The following is a 23,083-nucleotide window of genomic DNA, read 5'->3' on the forward strand; positions in this document are numbered from 1 at the left end:
CCATCCGAGGCCGAGGGCAGCCTCGTGTTTCACCCCCAGCCTCAGACTGGGGCTCCTTACCAACCCAGGGCTTCGCGTAGCTACTTCCGATCCATCACTCTCCGACTGAACTGACATTTGAGCCGCTGCATACCCACATGAAAACAAGCTCCTACTTACAAATAACATACGAGAGGCTCTGGTAAATTCCCGAGTGTGATGTCATTTAAGGGACTGTCTCCAGCCCCGTCCTGTTCTTTCTCTTGTTCCCCCTCATGCGTGAACCTCTGTCACATCCTCTGCTGTCCTTACCCTCACTAGTCCAGGTCGAGGTGGCACTTTGTGTCCGTCTCACTTCAGCGATTTCTCAGTGTCTCTCGCTGCAATTGCTGGAACTTTGATTTTAAGCACAAATCTTTATCTGGCTGGTTTTTATAGCCTGCACAGCTGCTCTTCCTGATTTGGCTGTTCCCGGCTGGCACAAAGCAGCAGGCAGTCAGGGCAGCTCAGGCACCTGGAGTAGACAAACAATAAAAGGCCTGGGGGGGCAGCTGCTTCCGACCTAGGACAGTCTCTCCTCTTTGGGGCCCTCTGAAAGGTTCTCTAGTTCATCCGGATTTTGGCAGAAAGAGAATAACTTCCAGGCTGAGTGACGCGTGAAAAATCTCCCCACTCTGCCGAGGTCAGTAAAAATCACAATATCAGGTTTCTTTTTGTGTTTAGCTATTTCCTACACACTCGTATGTGGGTTACAATGCCATAATGTTACATGTGGCTAGAAGCCAGCCAAAATCACTGCCTTTGTTATTATCTCAGATTTAAGAGCAGTGCATTCTTTTTTTTTTTTTTTTAATGGATTTGGTCTCTGCCAAACTATATGTGTTGTTTCTGGAAGAATATGTGGCCATTGAAACAGTTCCTTTGGTTCCGATCCCATGCTAAATTGAGGACAATTCTGACTGCTGCTTAGCTGGACACGCTTCTGCTGCCCTGGCCTTTCTCAACCCAAACCCTAACAGTATCGGCTGGCTTCCTCACATCCATCTTCTGCTCTTGCGCTCTGACCTCGGGACCAAATGGTTTAAGTCATTTGATTTTCCCACAGAAACAATGGTATACTGTACTGGACTCTTCATAGGTGTAATCCCAAAGAAAATATTAAGTCAGCTAATCATAACATATATTACAACCATGCTATCATCATAGTAAAGCAACTTGAACAATCTAGAGAAGGTAATGAGGAGAACCCAACTAGGGGAACTTATATATCTATCTATACATAATCCAGTATAATATAATATAAGTACAATCTTTGAGGCTTTGAAATTTCTGTCTCCCTTTTACTTGGGCACAAGTTCTGTTATGAAATACAGAGGGCTTCTTTGGGACAGTTTTATGGACATTTGAACAGACTTCTGATGAGACACTCAGTTTCTTGTTGGCTGTGGAACAGGAAGGTACTGTGATTATTTCCACTTGACAGATGAGGGAACTGAAGTACTGACAGATGAGGTCCTCATCTGAGGCCACACAGCTAGTAAGTAGTGGAGCCAGGAATTCAACTCAGACCATGAATTCAGGACTTAGAGGAAGTAGAGCGGACAGAAAAGTCAGAACATCAGACTGAAACCACTGCATAAAATATCCGTGTTGTTACCATGTTTCTTTCAAGCAGGGTCTGGCTGGGGTCAATTCCAACTTCCTTGTCTTAGAAGGTGTGCGTCCTTCCACTGTGGTATGCTCAGTTTGCTCCCTGCTTCCCATTCTGCATTCTTGGCAGACAGTATACTTCATTTATAATATTAAAGTGAATTACAGTGGTACCTTGAGATACAAATTTAATTTGTTCTGTAACCAAGCTTGTAAGTCAGTCAACTCGTATATCAAACTGCTGATACTGGACCCGTGCGCCAACGCGCCAACCAGCGGCAGCTTCCTGAATCATGACTCGTGTTTCGGAATTTTGCTCGGATCTCAAACAAAAATACGGACCGAGTCGCAGCTTGTATCTTAAAAAAATTTGTATGTTGGTCTGCTCGTATCTCAAGGTACCACTGTACTAGTAGATATCACCCACCTACTTGATAGAATAAAACATAGCTTAGCAATAGTTATTTAAAATTTTTTTTCTTTAACAAACACTTGATAGTGTTTCAAAATAGATGTTCAAATACAATCTTGGACATTATGGAAAAAGAGCAGTTAGGGAGGTCCTACCAAAGCGCCCCTCCTTTCCTGGTCCCAGCCTGTCCTCGTGCGTTCTTCCAAACCATCCATCTTCACATAACAGGGTCCAGGAAAATTTCCAAATTCACCTGGAGAAAAAGAAATATTGCCTGTGTGGAGTTGATTAGTATGTAGACCTCCAATCACATATTTCAGAATTTCTGGGTGTCTTTTACCCCAAATATCTATTCTTATTTACCTTGGAGTTCATTATGACTCACTGTCACCAATGTTGAGTCTCACACTCCTCGTCTCCAGATGGTGTCATCGGTGCAGAAAAAAATTAGAAGTTAATAAAGCTTCCTTTTCCAACCGAGTTATACAAGCAAAATAGAAAAGAGCTTTTCTAAAACGAGGCACATCTTTGGAGTGTTGCTGTTCCCCCCAGATGGGCATGTGTTCCGTCCTCACTTTGTCCTTCTTAGACATTTCTACATCCCAACAGTCTGTGGTTTAATATAAAAACACTTACAATAGCACCTTTCATCCTGAAGCGCTGTATAAAGTAATGTGTTTTCAAAATAAATAAATAAATAAATAAATAAAGTAATGCGTTTTCTGATACCACGGGAGCCTTCAGTAAGAGAGGGCCACATATGGACCATCTGGGAGGGAGGAGAAACATTCACCAAAGGGGTCAAATAACCCTCCTTTTTCCTGAAAGTAACGCGGTAACACCATTAACCTCCTGATACGCAGATGTTGTCTTTTCCCCATTTTACAAAACATGGATCCACTATAAGATTCCTCAAATAAATGGAAATAATTTCCTTACAAAATTTTACTTGTTTCTGAACGTCTGCAAAGAAATTTAACGTCTGATGCCTCCTTTCTCTTAAAGACCATGAAAACAGCAAGGGAGGCCTACATCACTGCCCTGTGCTCCCTGCTCTGCGTTCAGAGCAGTTCCGTGAAGAATAATGTGTTTGAAATGGAGGCCCCTCTGTGGGCAGCTAGGGACACTCACCGCCACCTCCACATCCTACTGGGCACCGCAGCGCCAAGGACCCGGCTCCTAAACAGAACAAAGGGTTTCCTCCCTCTTGTCGAGGTTACTTTATAGAGAGTTATTGGTGGACGGGGAACAAAAATATATTCGTTTCCATACCATCTGTTAGAATGTAGAAACGTGAAAAACAAAGAAGGAAAAGGAACTTAGTGTAATTTAGAACCTAGACTGAGTGGCTGATTTTATTCCTTCATTAGGGAAGGCTAAAAATACACCACGGTGGTTACTAACATTTGTACGGCTTGACATAACATCTTGAGTATCTGTCCAAATATAAATATCACCTTTTTAAAAAAAAATTACAGTTCTCTTCAAGTTAGTAATTACGCATATGCCCTAGATTTTCAATGAATATTATTTGACGACGATAGGGAGATCTGAAGTTAAGAAAGGGTGTGTGCATTGGATTGGGCTCTAATGAGCCTGTGGGTTTTGACTCCATAACCAGGCTCCTTTCAATAGACTGTCAGCGAATTTTTAAACTTGGGTGCAATTGAATATCTTAAGCACAGGTGGTTAAAATACCAGAACACCTGTTTCCTAAGTCTGGCATTTATCCTGGCTTTTTAAGATCATTGGGAGAATTTCTAGAATCATTAAAAATTTAGGTTTATAGTTTTTCCCTACTATTCATATACAACAAGCTGTGTTGACAAAAAATGCGTAGAATGCATAGCAAATCAGGGTAGGAATCTGGACATACCCCTTTTTTCCCCAGGATTGAACCGAGGAAATCAAGCAATCTTAACTGAGCAAATTGGAAATAATTTATTAAATATAGGGGGGCCTTGCTGTATCATCCCACCTAGGTCTCTGGGCACAAAGAAAATGGCACTGAAATAAGTGCGGTAGGAATTCAGTGAATTCCTTCAGTTGGGGAAGAATTCATTAGAAAGTTTCCTTGTGTTAGAGATTTTAGTGCAACTGTTGTTAGCAATTAGACTGCACAATCCCAGCCACATTCTCAGTGACTTTAGGCAACTTGAAGTCTGAAGTCTGTTTTATTTGGCTTTGTACTAACAGCTCTAAGCCATGTCTCTTAGTGCTTAGAATGGCATAGACGATTATCAATAAATAAGGGAGACAGAGATTGAGATTGCTTCTTTTCTCATACAGTGGCTTTAAGAGACCAAGTTGCAGAAGGGGAGAAATGAATTTTTAAGTGAGCAATAGATTCAAAATTATTCTACTTCTAGCTCATTCAATAGTTGTTTGAAAACTACTTACCACATAATTTTTTACTGAAACTCAGTTCTACTATTACTGTTTGCAATGCCTGAACTAACCCCATCTTGTGTCATTCTGTATTCTGAAACTAACTGGACAATTAACTTGGGAGAAGCACAGTTTTTAACTTGGAATTAAGAATAGTGCCAACTATATTATAATACAGGGGTTGGGAACCTATGGCTCACGAGCCAGATGTGGCTCTTTTGATGGCTGCATCTGGCTCGCAGACAAATCTTTAATTAAAAAATAATAATGTTAATAATATAAAACATTCTCATGTATTACAATCCATTCATTTCCTACTGCTCATGTTCATGGTTGCGGGTGGCTGGAGCCAATCACAGCTGTCCTCCAGGACACCACCAAATTTTTATTGGATAATGCGTAATGTACACAGGTCGTTGTATGGCTCTCATGGAATTACATTTTAAAATATGTGGCATTCATGGCTCTCTCAGGCAAAAAGTTTCCCGACCCCTGTTATAATAACTAGAAATTATAATATGATTTTGCTATTTTGTATGAATATAGCATCTTATATCAATTTAAGCAAAAAATGCACTCCAAGGTTGATGAGTTGCAAAACAGGCATCTGATATATTTCAGAAACTGCGCACTGAGTACAAATAGAGACGTGAGAAGCTGTTGTGTAGCTTTTCTGTAGCTTGAGTGGTTGAATCCACTCAGATTTCAGACTCTGGTCTGATAATCAACCAACTCTAAGTAAGAGGCTCATAACAGAATGATTGGTCACTTATTACAAATCCTACCAATTCCCAACAGAATGAGTTCTAGCCTTGCTTTAAAGGAAAATTGCCCTGGCCAAGTAATTCAGTTGGTTAGAACATCATCTCAGTACCCCAAGGTTGCGGGTTTGATCTCTGGTCAGTCAGGGCACATACAAGAGTCAACCAATAAATACACAAATAAGTGGAACAACAAGTCAGTGTTTTGCTCAATTTCTCTCTCTCTCTCTCTCTCTCTCTCTCTCTCATCCTTTCTCTCTCTAAAATTAATCAATAAAATTTTTTTTTAAATCCTAGTGTATCTTGAATTATAGGAATAATTATAGGAATAATTCATAATAATATGTGAATACAGAAAGCATTTATGTCCCTGGAGAAGTACAGAAGGAAAATAACCTATTTGCCTTCTCTCTGGGAATAAATGAGGCAACTTAGCATTCATAATGCTCCGACCACGGCTCAAACCTGCAGCCTCTGCATTGTGTCTGTGCTCTAACCAACTAAGCTATCCGACCAGGGCACAGATTACCACAGTTTCAGCAGTTTTTAAGCAACAGCCATTTATCTGCTCACATTACTATAGGTCAGACGTCCTGGGAAGGCATGACAGGTGTTCTGCTCAGGTGTCACAAGGCTAAACTCAAGGTGTTGGCGATGGCTGTGATCTCATCTGAGGCTGGGGGGGGGGTCTCTTCCAAGTTCATGTGGTTGCAGCAGGCTTCAGTTTCTCATGGTTGTAGGACTGAGGATCCATTTCTTTGCTGGCTGTCAGCCAGGGGCCATTCTCAGCTTCTAGAAGCCACCTACATTCCTTACCATGTGGCCTCCTCCATCTTTAAAGTCAGCAACTGACAATCTCCCTCACATCAAATCCCTCTCTCTCTTTAAATCCTCTGCCCATAAGAACCTGGATTCTTTTAAGAGCTCACCTGATTAAGTTAGGTCCACTGAGGATACTCTCCTTTTCTTAAAGTTGACTGATCTGGGATCTTAATTACATCTGCAAAATCCCTTCACAGTACCTACATTAGTATTTGGTAATGCCTGGGAGATGGTGTGTATACTAAAGGGTGAGAAGCATGGTAGGGGGGAATCTTAGAATTCTGTCTACCACAGGGATAAAATACCTAAGAGGGTTGTTAAATGAATTAAGTGAGATATATGTGTAAAGTACTTAGTGTCTAGTGTAATAAGACTCAATAGATGGGATCTAGTGTCATTAATACCTATATACACTCTATTTTCCTGCCTCCGTGGATTTTTAAATTATTATAAGCACATTAGAAACACGATGGAATGTGTGGCTCATTGTCTGAATACTCCACAAAAAAACCCAAAAAAACAAAAACAAACAAACAAACAAACAAAAAAACCCCAGAAATACTGGGGCTACTAACAACAAATTCACAAAACCCAATATTTAGTTTATTTGCTGAAAGTTGATGCATGTTTTCAAATTATTTAAAAACACTGCAGTTAAAAAGAAAAGAGAGTGAGAGAGACCAAGATATAATTCATAATGTGACCTATATATAACGTGTCATAAAATGAAGTATGAGTCTCTGCATTGTTCATCTTTTGCTTTTTAATAAGAAAAAATGCCTCATGGAATCCGTGCCTTAAACACTGACATTTTTCAGAAAGGATTGTTTTGTTTCTCATGCTCTGACTATAAAACGAATGCTTGAAATGCTCCATTCACACAAAGGCCTTTATGCCCCTTGCTCCCTTCAATAGTTCTAGTCCAGAGTAGGCAACATTGGTGATCCAGCTACAACAATGAGAGTGCTTCTCACTGGCTGTGGGAAGAAAGACAACTAAGGGGTTAACAGTAATATTTTGCAAATTGAGGCAAGTGAAGGGGAAAAAAAACTATTAGCATAAGAAAAGGTAGCCCTAGGGAATTTTCCACTCAAACGTTTGGTACTAAGAGCTCTATGTTACCAAGGAGGAGGGTGGAGAAGAGAAACCCTAGTGTCTATGCATTCTTAAAATGCATTGCCATTGTGTTCATTCTACTGGAGAGAAAAAGCTCATAGTCACAGATATGGAAAGTGGTTCTTTCTAGCAGGGAAAATCAAAATTGGATATACAGTATTAAGAAAAGCATGTTGAGTCAGGTACAGCAACAAAGCAGAAGGATTCCTCAGGGATCAATCCCCAAAAGGTTTCCTAAATATGTTAGAACTAGACTGGAGGCAGTTTGGGATTAAAAGTGCGGTATTAAGCAATGAGCTTAATTGTTAACTAGAACGGGCCCCGGATGTCTGCAATTAATTTAAGTCAAATTTAACAATTATTAAGTCATTCAGAAATTGTGTCTAATTCACAGTATATGAATGTAGTTAGCAGATACTTCCTTTTTATTAATTCTTAGACTTTTTGAAAAAGAGCTACATAGGAAATATTCAATTTTGAGTTATGATTATTTTTGCTAGCTGAAAAATGTTCAAATTACTGTAAAAGGTTTTCACTAGTGCCTGACCTGTGGTGGTACAGTGGATAAAGCGACAATCTGGAATGCTGAGGTTGCTGGATTGAAACCCCAGGCTTACCTGGACAAGGCACATGTGGGAGTTGATGCTTCCTGCTCCTCCCCCTTCTGTCTCTCCTCTCTGAAATGAATAAATAACATCTTTAAAAAATATTTTCACTAATTCTTTTTTTTTTTTAATTTTGTTTATTTATTTATTTTTTACAGAGACAGAGAGTCAGAGAGAGGGATAGACAGGGACAGACAGACAGTAACAGAGAGAGATGAGAAGCATCAATCATTAGTTTTTCATTGCGCGTTGCAACACCTTAGTTGTTCATCGATTGCTTTCTCACATGTGCCTTGACCGTGGGCCTTCAGCAGGCTGAGCAACCCCTTGCTGGAGCCAGCGACCTTGGGTCCAAGCTGTTGAGCCTTGCTCAAACCAGATGAGCCCGCACTCAAGCTGGCAACCTCGGGGTCTCGAACCTGGGTCCTTCCGCATCCCAGTCTGACGCTCTATCCACTGCACCACCACCAGGTCAGGCTCACTAATTCTTTTTTTTTTTTTTTTTTTTAATAATTTTATTTTTTTAATGGGGTGACATCAATAAATGAGGATACATATATTCAAAGATAACAAGTCCAGGTTATCTTGTCGTTAAATTACGTTGCATACCCACCACCCAAAGTCAGATTGTCCTCTGTCACCTTCTATCTTGTTTTCTTTGTGCCCCTCCCCACCCCCTTTCCCTCTCCCATTCCCCCTCCCCCCCCCCTAACCACCACACTCTTATCAATGTCTCTTAGTTTCACTATTATGTCCCACCTACGTATGGAATAATACAGTTCCTGGTTTTTTCTGATTTACTTATTTCGCTTTGTATCATGTTATCAAGATCCCACCATTTTGCTGTAAATGTTCCGATGTCATCATTTCTTATGGCTGAGTAGTATTCCATAGTGTATATGTGCCACATCTTCTTTATCCAGTCATCTATTGATGGGCTTTTTGGTTGTTTCCATGTCCTGGCCACTGTGAACAATGCTGCAATAAACATGGGGCTGCATGTGTCTTTACGTATCAATGTTTCTGAGTTTTTGGGGTATATACCCAGTAGAGGGATTGCTGGGTCATAAGGTAGTTCTATTTTCAGTTTTTTGAGGAACCACCATACTTTCTTCCATAATGGTTGTACTACTTTACATTCCCACCAACAGTGTATGAGGGTTCCTTTTTCTCCACAGCCTCTCCAACATTTGCTATTACCTGTCTTGCTAATGACAGCTAATCGAACAGCTGTGAGGTGGTATCTCATTGCCGTTTTGATTTGCATTTCTCTAATAGCTAAAGAAGATGAGCATCTTTTCATATATCTGTTGGCCGTTTGTATTTCTTCCTGGGAGAAGTGTCTATTCATATCCTCTTCCCATTTTTTTATTGGATTGTTTGTTTGTTTGTTGTTGAGTTTTATGAGTTCTTTGTATATTTTGGATATTAGGCCCTTATCTGAGCTGTTGTTTGAAAATATCATTTCCCATTTAGTTGGCTTTCTGTTTATTTTGTTATTAGTTTCTCTTGCTGAGCAAAAACTTCTTAGTCTGATGTAGTCCCATTCATTAATTTTTGCCTTCACTTCTCTTACCTGTGGAGTCAAATTCATAAAATGCTCTTTAAAACCCAGGTCCATGAGTTGAGTACCTATGTCTTCTTCTATGTACTTAATTGTTTCAGGTCTTATGTTTAGATCTTTGATCCATTTTGAGTTAATTTTTGTACAGGGGGAGAGACTGTAGTCCAGTTTCATTCTTTTGCATGTGGCTTTCCAGTTTTCCCAGCACCATTTATTGAAGAGGCTTTCTTTTCTCCATTGTGTGTTGTTGGCCCCTTTATCAAAAATTATTTGACTATATATATGTGGTTTTATTTCTGGACTTTCTATTCTGTTCCATTGGTCTGAGTGTCTATTTTTCTGCCAATACCATGCTGTTTTGATTGTCGTGGCCCTATAATATAGTTTGAAGTCAGGTATTGTAATGCCCCCAGCTTCATTCTTTTTCTTTAGGATTGCCTTGGCTATTCGGGGTTTTTTATAGTTCCATATAAATCTGATGATTTTTTGCTCTATTTCTTTAAAAAACGTCATTGGAAGTTTGATGGGAATTGCATTAAATTTGTATATTGCTTTGGGTAATATAGCCATCTTGATTATATTTATTCTTCCTAGCCAAGAACAAGGTATATTCTTCCATCTCATTATATCTTTTTCGATTTCCCTTAACAATGGTTTATAGTTTTCATTATATAAGTCCTTTACATTCTTTGTTATGTTTATTCCTAAGTATTTTATTTTTTTTGTAGCAATCGTGAAGGGGATTATTCTTTTGAGTTCCTTCTCAGTTGTTTCATTGTTGGCATATAGAAAGACTATTGACTTCTGTATGTTAATTTTGTATCCTGCAACCTTACTGTATTGGCTTATTGTTTCTAGTAGTCTTTTTGTGGATTCTTTGGGGTTTTCGATGTATAGGATCATATCATCTGCAAAAAGTGATACCTTTACATCTTCTTTTCCGATATGGATGCCTTTTATTTCTTTGTCTTGTCTGATTGCTCTGGCTAGAACCTCTAGTACCACATTAAATAAGAGTGGAGAGAGTGGACAACCCTGTCTTGTTCCTGATTTAAGGGGGAAAGCCTTCAGTTTGGTGCCATTTAATATGATGTTAGCTGATGGTTTATCATATATGGTCTTTATCATGTTGAGATATTTTCCTTCTATACCCATTTTGTTGAGAGTCTTAAACATAAAATTGTGTTGTATTTTATCGAAAGCCTTTTCTGCGTCTATTGATAAGATCATGTGGTTTTTGTTCTTTGTTTTGTTGATATGGTGTATTACGTTAACCGTTTTACGTATGTTGAACCATCCTTGAGATTCTGGGATGAATCCCACTTGATCATGATGTATTATTTTTTTAATATGTTGTTGTATTCGATTTGCTAGTATTTTGTTTAGTATTTTAGCATCTGTATTCATTAGAGATATTGGTCTGTAGTTTTCTTTTTTTGTGCCATCCTTGCCTGGTTTTGGTATGAGGGTTATGTTGGCCTCATAAAATGTGTTTGGAAGTATTGCTTCTTCTTCAATTTTTTGGAAGACTTTGATAGAATAGGAACCAAGTCTTCTTTGAATGTTTGATAAAATTCGCTGGTATAGCCATCAGGGCCTGGACTTTAATTTTGGGGAGGTTTTTAATGGTTTTTTCTATTTCTTCTCTACTGATAGGTCTGTTTAGGCTTTCTGCTTCTTCTTGACTCAGTCTAGGAAGGTTGTATTGTTCTAGGAATTGATCCATTTCTTCTAGGTTGTTGAATTTAGTGGCATAAAGTTTTTCATAGTATTCTACAATAATTCTTTGTATATCTATGGTGTCCGTGGTGATTTCTCCTCTTTCATTTTGGATTTTGTTTATATGAGTTCTTTCTCTTTTTTCCTTGGTAAGTCTTGCCAAGGGTTTGTCAATTTTGTTGATCTTTTCAAAGAACCGGCTCCTTGTTCTATTAATTTTTTCTATAGTTTTTCTGTTCTCTAATTCATTTATTTCTGCTCTGATTTTTATTATCTCCTTTCTTCGGCTGGTTTTGGGTTGTCTTTGTTCTTCTTTTTCTAGTTCCTTAAGGTGGGCAGTTAAGTGGTTCACTTGGGCTCTCTCTTGTTTGTTCATATATGCCTGAAGTGATATGAACTTCCCTCTTATCACTGCTTTTGCTGCATCCCATAGATTCTGATATGTCGTATTGTCATTTTCATTAGTCTGTATATATCTTTTGATCTCTGCACTTATTTCTTCTTTGACCCATTCATTTTTTAAAAGTATGTTGTTTAGTTTCCACATTTTTGTGAGATTTTTTTTCTTTTTTGCAGTTGAATTCTAGTTTCAAGGCTTTATGATCAGAAAATATGCTTGGTACAACTTCGATTTTTCTGAATTTGCTGATGTTGTTTTTGTGGCCCAACATATGGTCAATTCTTGAGAATGATCCATGTACACTGGAGAAAAATGTATACTCAGTCACTTTGGGATGAAATGTCCTGTAGATGTCTATCATATCCAGGTGCTCTAGTGTTTTGTTTAAGGCCACTATGTCTTTGTTGATTCTCTGTTTGGATGACCGATCTAGAGCCGTCAGCGGTGTATCGAGGTCTCCAAGTATGATTGTGTTTTTGTCAGTTTTTGTTTTGAGATCAATAAGTAGCTGTCTTATATATTTTGGTGCTCCTTGGTTTGGTGCATATATATTAAGAATTGTTATGTCTTCTTGATTCAGTGTCCCCTTAGCCATTATGAAATGGCCATTTTTGTCTCTGAGTACTTTTCCTGTTTTGTAGTCAGCATTATCCAATATGAGTATTGCTACACCTGCTTTTTTTTTTGGATGTTATTTGCTTGGAGTATTGTTTTCCAGACTTTCACTTTGAATTTGTTTTTATCCTTGTTACTTAGATGAGTTTCCTGTAGGCAGCATACAGTTGGATTTTCTTTTTTAATCCATTCTGCTACTCTGTGCCTTTTTATTGGTGAGTTTAATCCATTTACATTTAGTGTAATTATTGATACTTGTGAGTTCCTCATTGCCATTTTATAGATTGCTTTCTGTTAGTTTTGTGTCTTGTTTGATCCTTCTCTTTCGTTTTTCTATCTTTTGTTTTTATTTGGTTGTATTCCATACATCTTTCCTCTGTTGCTATCTTTTTTATCTCATGTGCTTCTGTGGTGGTTTGTTCAATGGTGGTTACCTTTGAGTAATGAAAAGGGTCCCTACCCTGTTCATTGTAGTGAACTATTTTGTGAGTACTTTTGCACTCCATCGTCCTTTGCTACTGTTAATCTCCATCTTCTCCCCCTCTTTCTTTTTGTTGTTGTCACAGTTTAAATTTGGTTTTATTGTGTTCTTCTTGGAGCTTTTACTTGTGGCTCTGTTTTTTTTTGTTCTTTGTATCTGATTGGAGAACCCCCTTTAGTAATTCCTGGAGTGGGGGGTTTCTGATGATAAATTCCCTCATCTTTTCTGTATCTGTGAATGTTTTTATTTCTCCTTCATATTTGAAGGATAGCTTTGATGGGCATAGTATTCGTGGCTGAAAGTTCCTCTCTTTCAGGACTTTAAATATTGGGGTCCACTCTCTTCTAGCTTGTAGAGTTTCTGCTGAGAAATCTGATGATAATCTAATGGGCCTTCCTTTATATGTTGTATTCTTCTTTTCCCTGGCTGCCTTGAGAATCTTTTCTTTGTTGTTGGTTTGTGTCAATTTCATTATGATATGCCTTGGAGTAGGTTTGTTGGGGTTAAGAAAACTCGGAGTTCTGTTTGCTTCTTGAACTTGAGGCTTTAGTTCTTTCCACAGGCTTGGGAAGTTCTCATCTATTATTTGTTTGAGTATGTTCTCCATTCCATTTTCTCTCTCTTCTCCCTCTGATATACCTATTATTCTTATGTTATTCTTTTTGATGGAGTTAGATAATTCTTGTAGGGCTATCTCAATTTTTTTAATTTTTGAGTCTCTTTCTTCTTCTCTCTGTTGTGCCTCAAGTTGCTTGTCTTCTATTTCACTAATCCTCTCTTCTATCTGACTTGTTCTATTAGCTAAGCTTGTTACTTCTTTTTTCAGCTCGTGAATTGAGTTTTTCATCTCTGTTTGATTTGTTTTTATAGTTTCAATTTCCTTGGACATATATTCTTTGTGTTCATTGAGTTGTTTTCTGAGCTCCCTAAATTGCCTTTCTGTGTTTTCTTATATATCTCAGAGGATTTTTAAGATTTCTATCTTGAATTCTCTGTCATTTAGCTCCAAGGTTTCCAATATATTAAATTTTTTCTCCATAGATTTTTCCTCATCTAGCTGTGTTACCTCTCTTTCTTTTGTATCCATGATATTTGATTTTCTCTTCCTTAATGGCATCTGAGGGTGGTTTTGTTGATAGTATTAATGAGATTTAATAAAGAATAAAAAGTTAAAAAAATTTAAAAAATAATTAAAAAATAAAAAATCGAAAAGAGTTTTTTTAAAAAAAAATTAATAATGAAATAAAGAAAAATAAAATAAAATAAAAATTTTAAAAAAAGGAAATTATTCCCCCCCTCCTTTTTTCCTCTCCTCTCCTCTCCCTTCTTTCTTGAGAAAATCTTATGGTGAACTGTGAATTATAACAAACAATGCCTGTGATGGAGGGCCTGAATTGGGGAAAAGTAATAAAGGGGCAAAAAAAAAAAAAAAAAAGAAAAAAAAAGAAGAAAAAAAAAGAGCGTATGGACCCACAAAAAGCAAATAAGGAAAAAATTTGTGTCAAGAATAAAATGATTTGCTTTTAGGTGTTGGTTGTCTAAGAGTTATGATGAGAGGAATAAGAGGAAAATGGAAAAATGGGGGGACAAATTAAAAAATTACTATTGTATGTAGTGGAACAAGAACTAGAAACAGGGAGAGCCAGGGATGGGAGCACTGCTAGTGAGTTAAAAAGGTGAAGTAAAAAACCCCCAAAATGCCACAAACATAAGTTTGAGTCCCAGATAAGATAATTTGTTTGTTATTGAGGTTTGAATGAGAGGAGATATAAAGGAGAAAGGAAGAAACTAATATAGAGGGAGAAAAGAAAGAGAGAGAGAGAAAAAAAGAGGGAACCACTAAAAGAAGAAAAAAGAAAGGAGAGAGAGAGAGAGAGAGTTAAGGGTTTTGGAGTGCAACCCTCATAGAGAGAAAGGAAGAGAAGAGAAAAGATAATGGGAGATGTAACACTTATGGGTAGTGTAGTTCAAGGAGAGGAGAGAGTAAGACCGGCAGAGAGTTAATCAGCCAAATTGGAGGAGGAAAAAAAGTATCAAGAATGAAGATAAGAGAAACAGACGAACAAATATAATAAAATGGGATAGGTTATAAAGTCTGCAGATTATTCTTGATTTTGAGAGGTTATCTTCTTGCTTTTTCTTTTCTCTCCCTCTTCCTGGTCGGTGACTCTGTACCCCGGGTTCTGCCCCTTTGGCACGCTCAGGTAGAGGTTTGCAGTTGATAAGTCTCTATGGCGATGTCATGTATTGTGCTTTAGTCTCGTTGGCAGTCGAGGCTCATTAGCATTTATAGGCTCTGCCAGTGAGAGAGTCCGTGTTCCTGGAGCCTTTCTCCTAGTCTTTCCTTCCTCAATTAGTAGCCTGATAACCCAGCTATGGGGTTGCTGCTGCCTCTGCCTGGATAGTAAGAGGCTCAAAGAGCTGGCAACTCCCCACTCTGTTTCCACTCAGCACAGGGCTCTGGGTAAGGCTCAGTCAGTCAGAGCTGCTAGCATAATCAGGCGGGCTTTCCGCCCACTCAAAGACCTCTGGCTCTGCCACTCTGTCCGGTAACACAGGTGGGCGCCCACTTCCGGGGCGCTTGGAGGAAACTCTCACTCACTGCGCGCGCAGACCAGGATATCCGGCCAGCAGTCTCACACTCTGAGTGAAACCCCCAACCGCAGGGAAAAGTTGCAGCGTTGGAATTGAGTCTCGCTCCGTCCCCGTGCGCGGCTTTTGCAAGGCGCTGGGGCGGCCCGAGATTCCGCTTTGGCCCACACAAAGGCCCCTGACTCTGCCCCTCTGTGCGATAACACGGGCGCACACTGCCAAGGCACTCGGAGGAATCTCTCATTCACTATCTGCGCGCGTAGACCAGGATATGAGGCTGGCCGCGTTTCCCTCTGAGTGAAACCCCCTCCAGCACGGAAAATCTCCACCATTGGAATTAGTTCTCACTCCCTCCCATTTGTGGCTTTCCCAGGGCGCTGGGGCTGCCCAGAGACTCTGCCCTCGGCCCACAGAAAGGCCTCTGACCCTGCCTCTCCGTGGGGCAACACGGGCACCCACTCTCGGGGCCTAGGAAGAAATCTCTCGCCCACTAACTGAGCGCACGCCGACCAGGAGACCGGGTAAAATGGCCGCCCCGCTTGTCTTTCTTTGTTTGGGTTTGGCGCGAGTGTTAGCTTGTATTGCCCGGGTTGCCACAGGATCAGTTTTTCCTCGGCTTGGATCTCCGTGCCACAGCCTGGTTCAGCCATTTGTGCCGTGGCCTGGATCTATTCACCCCCTTTGCCTGCCTCAGTTTCTATATTCACAGTTACCAGAGAAAGCCGCCCTGTTTAGGTTAGTGAGGAAGGCGGAGCATTTCTTACTCCCTATTTCCTTCGGGGTTTGGTTATATATTTAGCCAATTTTTCACTCGACCATACCTTTGGGTGTATTGCGAAGCATCTGGAGGCTCCAAGTATAGGTTTTTCTGTTTCTGGTTGAAGATCTTGTTGAGTTTTGGGGGAGATTTATCGGTATCGCTTCCTACCCCGCCATTACTCTGACGTCATCTCCAGGCTCACTAATTCTTAATATAGAGACTATCCAATCAGTTGTTACCTGTTTCTATGAACAGGCTGACTTAGTTTTTGAATCAGTTATCTCTTTACTCTTTTAAAAAACTGACCAGGACAAAAATAGTACTTTTGATTCTGAATTTCACTAGATTTAATGTCACAGTGAGCATGATTATGCAAATAAATTATGAAGAATTTCATTAATGAATTACAATAGCGAAGGTCCAGCTTTTTTTAGATAACAGAAGTATTATACACTGATATCTACAGGAAAAATGGGGTTGGGGAGAAATCTGGTTTTTTGTTCCTAAGAGAAGTCTTTCCAGATTAAGAAGATGTAATTTTTGGTTATTAATAATGTGAATAAAGATCAGAGAAGATCATCCAAGTCCTGGAAAATTTGTCCAGAATTTGATAATAAAATTATTTATAAGTCAATTGATAAGGTAATTTTCAGGGAATCAATGAGTCAGAAATCAATTGAAGAAAAATTATACCATGATCTTCCCATTATATACAGATGATGATTTTTTCCAATTTTCTGTGGAATAGTGGGGCCACCCTGCATTAAAATCTCATTTGTCACTTTTTTTTTTTTGTATTTTTCTGAAGCCGGAAACGGGGAGAGACAGTCAGACAGACTCCCGCATGCGCCCAACCGGGATCCACCCAGCACGCCCACCAGGGGCTACGCTCTGCCCACCAGGGGGCGGGTCCTCTGCACGCCAGGCCGACGCTCTAGAGCTGAGCCAACCGGCCAGGGCTCATTTGTCACTTTTTAATTTTATTCTAAACATGGACATTCAAGACCCAGGAGTGATCAAGTTTTCGGGTCTTCTTCCTCAAGTAGATGACATAAGTAAATAGATTTGCTTTTCTAAAATGATTAATTCTGAAGCACTTGATCAAAAAAGTCATTCTAAACAAAAGCTTGAGTGGGGAAAAAAAGGAAGATTAAAAAAAAAGTACGAGGCCCTGGCCGGTTGGCTCAGCAGTAGAGCGTCAGCCTGGTGTGCGGGGGACCCGGTTCGATTCCCAGCCAGGGCACATAGGAGAAGCGCCCATTTGCTTCTCCACCCCCCCTTCCTCTCTGTCTCTCTCTTCCCCTCCCGCAGCCAAGGCTCCATTGGAGCAAAGATGGCCCGGGCGCTGGGGATGGCTCCTTGGCCTCTGCCCCAGGCGCTAGAGTGGCTCTGGTCGCGGCAGAGCGTCACCCCTGGTGGGCGTGCGGGCGCATGCGGGAGTCTGTCTGACTGTCTCTCCCTGTTTCCAGCTTCAGAAAATTAAAAAAAAAAAAAAAAAAGTACGAGGTCATTCCTCTGATGTTCAAATTATCATAATATGGTTTTGCTATTTTATATGAATATAGCATCCCATATTAATGTAAGCAAAAAAATGCACTCCAAAACTGAAGTGAAATACGTTTAGTAACCTGTGTGACTGTTTCCCAATCCTGGTATGGAAAACGTAGAAGTTATCGTAGACCAAAACCCGTTGCAATATAATTTTGACACCCTTATTTATACCCCATGTTAGTGAGTAAGATGTGCCATTCATTGCCTAGTTCCTGGGGAAGGGAGGCAGAATATAGAGGCCACTTATTGAAGGAAAAACAATTTGTTTACTTCATGTTCTTTTCTTCAGTGGGAATTTCCCCAAACCCCTTCATCTGGTTTCAGGCAATAATTCCCCAAGATTAAGCTATCCCCACCTCTCCCTTCTCCCTTCATTGAGCCATTTAAACTACCAATCAGAAAAGAGTAAAATTGTATGATCACTACCCCTGCCAATGGGGCAAGAACCAGCGTAAGGCCTGTGTTAGGATTTAAAATAGGACCCAACACCTTGCATGCGCGCATTTGCCGGCCAACTTTCACTAACGGCAGCACGCCCTTCTGCAGAAGTTATTCAGGTTGCCTTGCCTACGCATTTTGTCTCCACGAATCCTGCTTAATTGCAACTCTAACACTTATTTGATGGTAACGGATAATTTCAATGTATACGAGAGGGTGTGGGATTATTATTTTTTTCATGTGGTAACTGGTTCTAAGCTGCCAAGTATTTTATCAATATTTCAAATTATGCTTTCTGAAAGGAGTTTTCAGATCAATGCTTTACCACAGCTGGCTATGTATAATCCAGCTCTTCCCTATGTTATTATCACCACATTTTCTAATTCTGTGGTGATCAAGTGAAAAGAACTAAACTGTTTGAGTCTAAATGAAAACAGTAGTTCCATAGTTACAAATGCCTGTTTATTTAGACACGGAATCATAAAGAGAGAAAGGAGCCCAGAGATCGCTGACGACATACTTCCTGCCACCCAACATCTGTCTTTCTGCAGAGAGAGAAAGTAAAGCACAAAGGGTCATATTTATTTCACTTCTTGTACTTTCCCCCCTCTTAGTTCAAGAACCAAAATTGAAACAGATTCATAATACGGGGAACAGACAGATGGTAGCCAGAGGGGAGGGGACTAGGGGACTGGATGAAAAAGGCAGAGATTAAGGAGTACAAATTGGTAGTCACAGGGACGTAAAGTACAGCAGAGGAAGTATGTATAGTCAATAATATTGTAGTAACTATGCATGGTACCATGGAGGACTGAAAATACCAGGGGAACACCCTATAAAGTACATGACTGTCTAGCCCAGGGGTAGTCAACCTTTTTATACCTACCACCCACTTTTGTATCTCTGTTAGTAGTAAAATTTTCTAACCGCCCACTGGTTCCACAGTAATGGTGATTTATAAAGTAGGGAAGTAACTTTACTTTATAAAATTTATTAAGCAGAGTTACAGCAAGTTAAAGCATATAATAATAATTACTTACCAAGTACTTCATGTCGGATTTTTGCTAAGTTTGGCAGAATAAATCTTTATAAAATAACTTACTATAGTTAAATCTATCTTTTTAATTATACTTTGGTTGCTCCGCTACCATCCACCATGAAAGCTGGAACACCCACTAGTGGGAGGTAGGGACCAGGTTGACTACCATTGGTCTAGCCACTATGCTGAACACCTAAAAGTAATACAAAGCAATATTGATTATACAGTGTGATTGAAAAATAAAACAATACATGCTTTTGATAAAGTGAGTCTTTATGGTGCAAATTTAACTTTGTTTAGGGAAAATTATGCCCAAGTACAAAAGAGACAACGGATGATTTCTGTTGTTGTTTCCTCAAAAGAAAGAGTGTTATTGTTATGATTTTAGTTATTTGCTTTGAATGTGTTCTTATTAAAAATTTTGAATGGTGCAGTACTGTTATATAAATAGATAAATAAATAAAAAAGAAATCAAAAGGTCATCTTCTTTAAACTGAATTTAGAATTTCCTGTTTAATTTCTTACTCTGACTTCCTTTTTGACTAGGGACATAGACCCTTAGACATGTTGGTGCCTATTTACCTTGGAATTAGGATGCATTCATTTTCTTCCTTTTACAGTATAAAGAACTGAGTCGAGCTGCTATTGATGAAATAAGCCACAGATACCAAAATCCATGGTAAGCATATATAAGTACATTTTTAATTAACTAACCTCCTTCTTAAATTGTAAAAGAGTTCATTCTTAACACTTTTAAGTATATTACTGCTTTATTTTTTTTATTCTGATAAATACAACATTTTCACTATCTACAGATTTAATTAAGAGGAGGAATCGGCAAAGCAAGCATAAACTATAGGGAAGGAAAAGGAGAACCAGCCTGCACAGTTAAGAATAGCAACTGGATGGGTAGGGTGGCTTTAACTGTATCAATACTTCTTTCTGTGGAAAACAACCATCTAATTGTTTTGGGTTTAAAAAAAAAAAGCGTATTTCATGCTGTTGGCCTAGAAACCATCATAATGGGTAACCTTGGTTAATAAACGTAATCCTACTGAAATCACACAATGGCTTGAATTCACGTTATCTTAAGGCAGCCTCTAACCCAAATGAAACATGTCTGGCTCAAGGTATGTTAAATTACAGGAAAAGAGCGAATCTAGGCCTGTCATCTAGATGTAGCATATAATTCAGGTTCCCAATGGGGGAAGGATCAGTCGGCACTGCTCTGACAAGACTGCAGATGTGGTCATGTCTTTGTTAGCCTAGCTTTTGGGAGGCAAGGGTTAGCTTATTTCACCTCATTTTTAATTGTTGAAGGATACAGCATTAGTATGTGCAAAATTAATGGATTGTCGTCTCTTGCTGCTATAGCATGACATCAACGGCACCGAAAAGAGACAAGCCCTCAGCCCCGTATTAAATGTCTGTTCATTACTACAACACAATCTCAGGAAAACAAATGATCTCATTGGGCATTTCCTATACTTTATATATAAAGCATATCCTATGTTTAAAACCACAGAGAAATAGTTACAATTTATTGCATGCAAAGCATATACTCTCATTAATTTATCCCACTCTGTTCCGATAACATTGCAGGCATCTACTTACAAATGTCCTATCAAATATTCCCAAGCCAAAAAAATAAATAAATAAAATTAAAGGTCACTGAAAATCAAAGAAATTTCAACAAGCATTGATGATATAAGTGAAAATTTGCTGTATTTATTTAAACATAAAATACTTGTTAGAAAGTATCTGAGAAATATAAAAGCTTTGGAACATTGCCCATGTATGAAAGAATGTTGGCAACATTCATTTCTAGGGAATATGATACGAATTATACTAGGTCATGAAGATTCAAAATGTTTATGAAAAAGACCTTGTACTTAAGAGATTGTAGATTCAATTAGAAAATTGAGTATACACACACACACACATACACACACATGTACACACATAGATATATGTATATCTATATATATCTATATGTATATCTATGTGTGTGTCTGTATGGATATATATATGAAATAAAATAACAAAATCAATTTGCATATGTTGAGTGACAAATTAATAATGAAGACAATTATAACTAAGAAATTATAACTAGAAAAATTAAAAAAAAGTTAGTATACAGATGACCCCTGGACTCTTCAGTAGCCTCTGGCCCTGGTCCTAGGTGTTACTAGTTCAGATGTCAATAATCTAAATGCTGCCTCTCTCGAGACTTTAAGCACATCTGACTGCTTAAAAGGCTGGGAAGATGCTCCTGAACAGGATTCTGACTAGGGCAGGCCCCAGCAGGCCCCAGCAGGCCCCAGCAGGCCCCAGTCCCTTGAATTCTCTATGGGCAACTGAGAGCCATCTCCTTCCCGGGCGAGGTTAGTGCTTAGTCTCCCAATTACTTTCATGTTCCATCCTCCTCAGTTGATAGCTGCCACTCACTCACTAAGTTCTGCCCTTCCCGTGTTTGCAGCAATGCTGCATTCCATGGCCGCAGTGGGAACAAACCAGGCCCCGTTATGTCCCTTCTTGGAACTTGTATTCTAGGGAAGGAGAGAGACATTAATCAACTAAATGACTTTTTAAGACAATTGTACTGTGTTTCATACTTTATAATACTTTTCTAAAAGGACAAATATAATGCATGTTTGTGACAAGTCAAGTATGAGGTATATCAAGAATAAGTTTATATTCTGTCCTATTCTATCTAGTTTATGATAAAACATTTTATTACAAAGGGTATTCATGGGGTGTAAAGAAAGGCTTCTACAAGCGGCATCTATCTGGTCAGAAGAGTGTTCCCCAAGGAAGTAATTATTAAGCTAACGTCAAAAAGGGGGAGTATAAGCTCTTTCCTGGCAGAAGGAACAGCATGTATAAGGCCCTGAAATAGGAATGAGTATATCAAGCCAGGACCGGTGAGGCTGGACTGCAGAGAGCAATGGGGAGTAGAAGAGAGAGTTAGATTTTGTAGAACCTTGGATCCAGATTGGAGAGTTTAGATTTTAATCTAGAAACAAAGAGAACTTATTTAGAAGATTCAAAATAAGAAGAAACATGATTCACTTTGTTTTTGTAAGATTACTGGAATATTGGAGTGCTATGTAGAGAATGGATTGAAAGGTGATGAGAACAGTCATAGGAAGATCAGCTAGGAGAGTTTCATTTTTAACAGGCCGGTCTTTGGTTTCAGTGTGCTTTGCAAGTGAGCCGAAATAAATAGTGATTATGGAGGGCTGTGGGAAAGAAGAAGGATTTGATTGGGCTTTCAAAGAAATGTGTGCTTGAAATACATGGAAATAAAAATTACTATAATGATGAGGAGTTAGAATGGATCCAGTACTGCAATTAAGCAGATTTTCACATCAATTTAATTGAATGTCAGAGATTAAGTCACATGACCAAGGGTCACAGAGCTAACATTTCAGTCCAAATTGAGTGATTCCATTAATATGGGTTGGGATATGGGCTTGTACTTTTTTTTTAAGTGAGAGGAGGGGAGATAGTGAGACACACTCCCACATGCACCCTGGCTGGGATCCATCTGGCAATCCCATCTGGGGATGATGCTTGAGTACTGAGCTATTTTTAGCACCTGAGGCTGATGTGCTGGCACTGATCTGACCGAGCTATCCTCAGCACCTAGGGCCATGCTTGAACAAATTGAACCACTAGCTGCAAGAGGGGAAGAGGGAGAGAAGGTGGGGAAAAGCAGACAGTTGACTCTCCTGTGTGCCCTGACCAGGGAATCAAACCTGGGATGTCCATAGGCCAGGCCAATTCTCTATCCACTGAGCCACTGGCCAAGACCTGGGCTTGCACATTTTTAAAGGGCTCTTTAGGTGATTCTGATGTGCTAGTTAGGTACCACTAAGAAGACAGAAAAAATGGAGACCAAGCCTCGGTGGGGTGTAGGGGTGCCCACACTGAGGACAAGATGAATGAGAGCCACTCAAGGAGAAAAAGAACCTAACAGTAGGGCCCTTGAGATGGTAGAGGCTATAAAAAGTCACTGAAGTATTTTGAAGAGGAGGGCTTAATACAAGGAAAATGGCAACCCAAGAAAACAGTAACAGACAAATACATGGAAATTGTCAGTGGTCTCAGAAAAGGCTCTGTAGGAGCATAGGATGGATTTGAGTCAGTACAACCAACGCTAAAGAAGTTTTGTCTGCTGACATAGTA

The 23,083-nt window shown here is 39.3% G+C and overlaps 1 protein-coding gene across 1 annotated transcript in view; it reads left to right on the forward strand.

Moving 5' to 3' along the window:
* Positions 1–23,083, forward strand: part of SPMIP2 (sperm microtubule inner protein 2) — a 98,143-nt gene that overhangs the window by 50,869 nt on the left and 24,191 nt on the right. The window contains exon 3 of the mRNA XM_066360179.1: positions 19,513–19,571. Within this exon, the coding sequence (XP_066216276.1) occupies positions 19,513–19,571 (59 nt within the window). The remainder of the gene's footprint in view (positions 1–19,512; positions 19,572–23,083) is intronic.

This window comes from Saccopteryx leptura, chromosome 1 (assembly GCF_036850995.1).
Source record: "Saccopteryx leptura isolate mSacLep1 chromosome 1, mSacLep1_pri_phased_curated, whole genome shotgun sequence".
In the NCBI taxonomy this organism is placed as follows: Eukaryota; Metazoa; Chordata; class Mammalia; order Chiroptera; family Emballonuridae; genus Saccopteryx; species Saccopteryx leptura.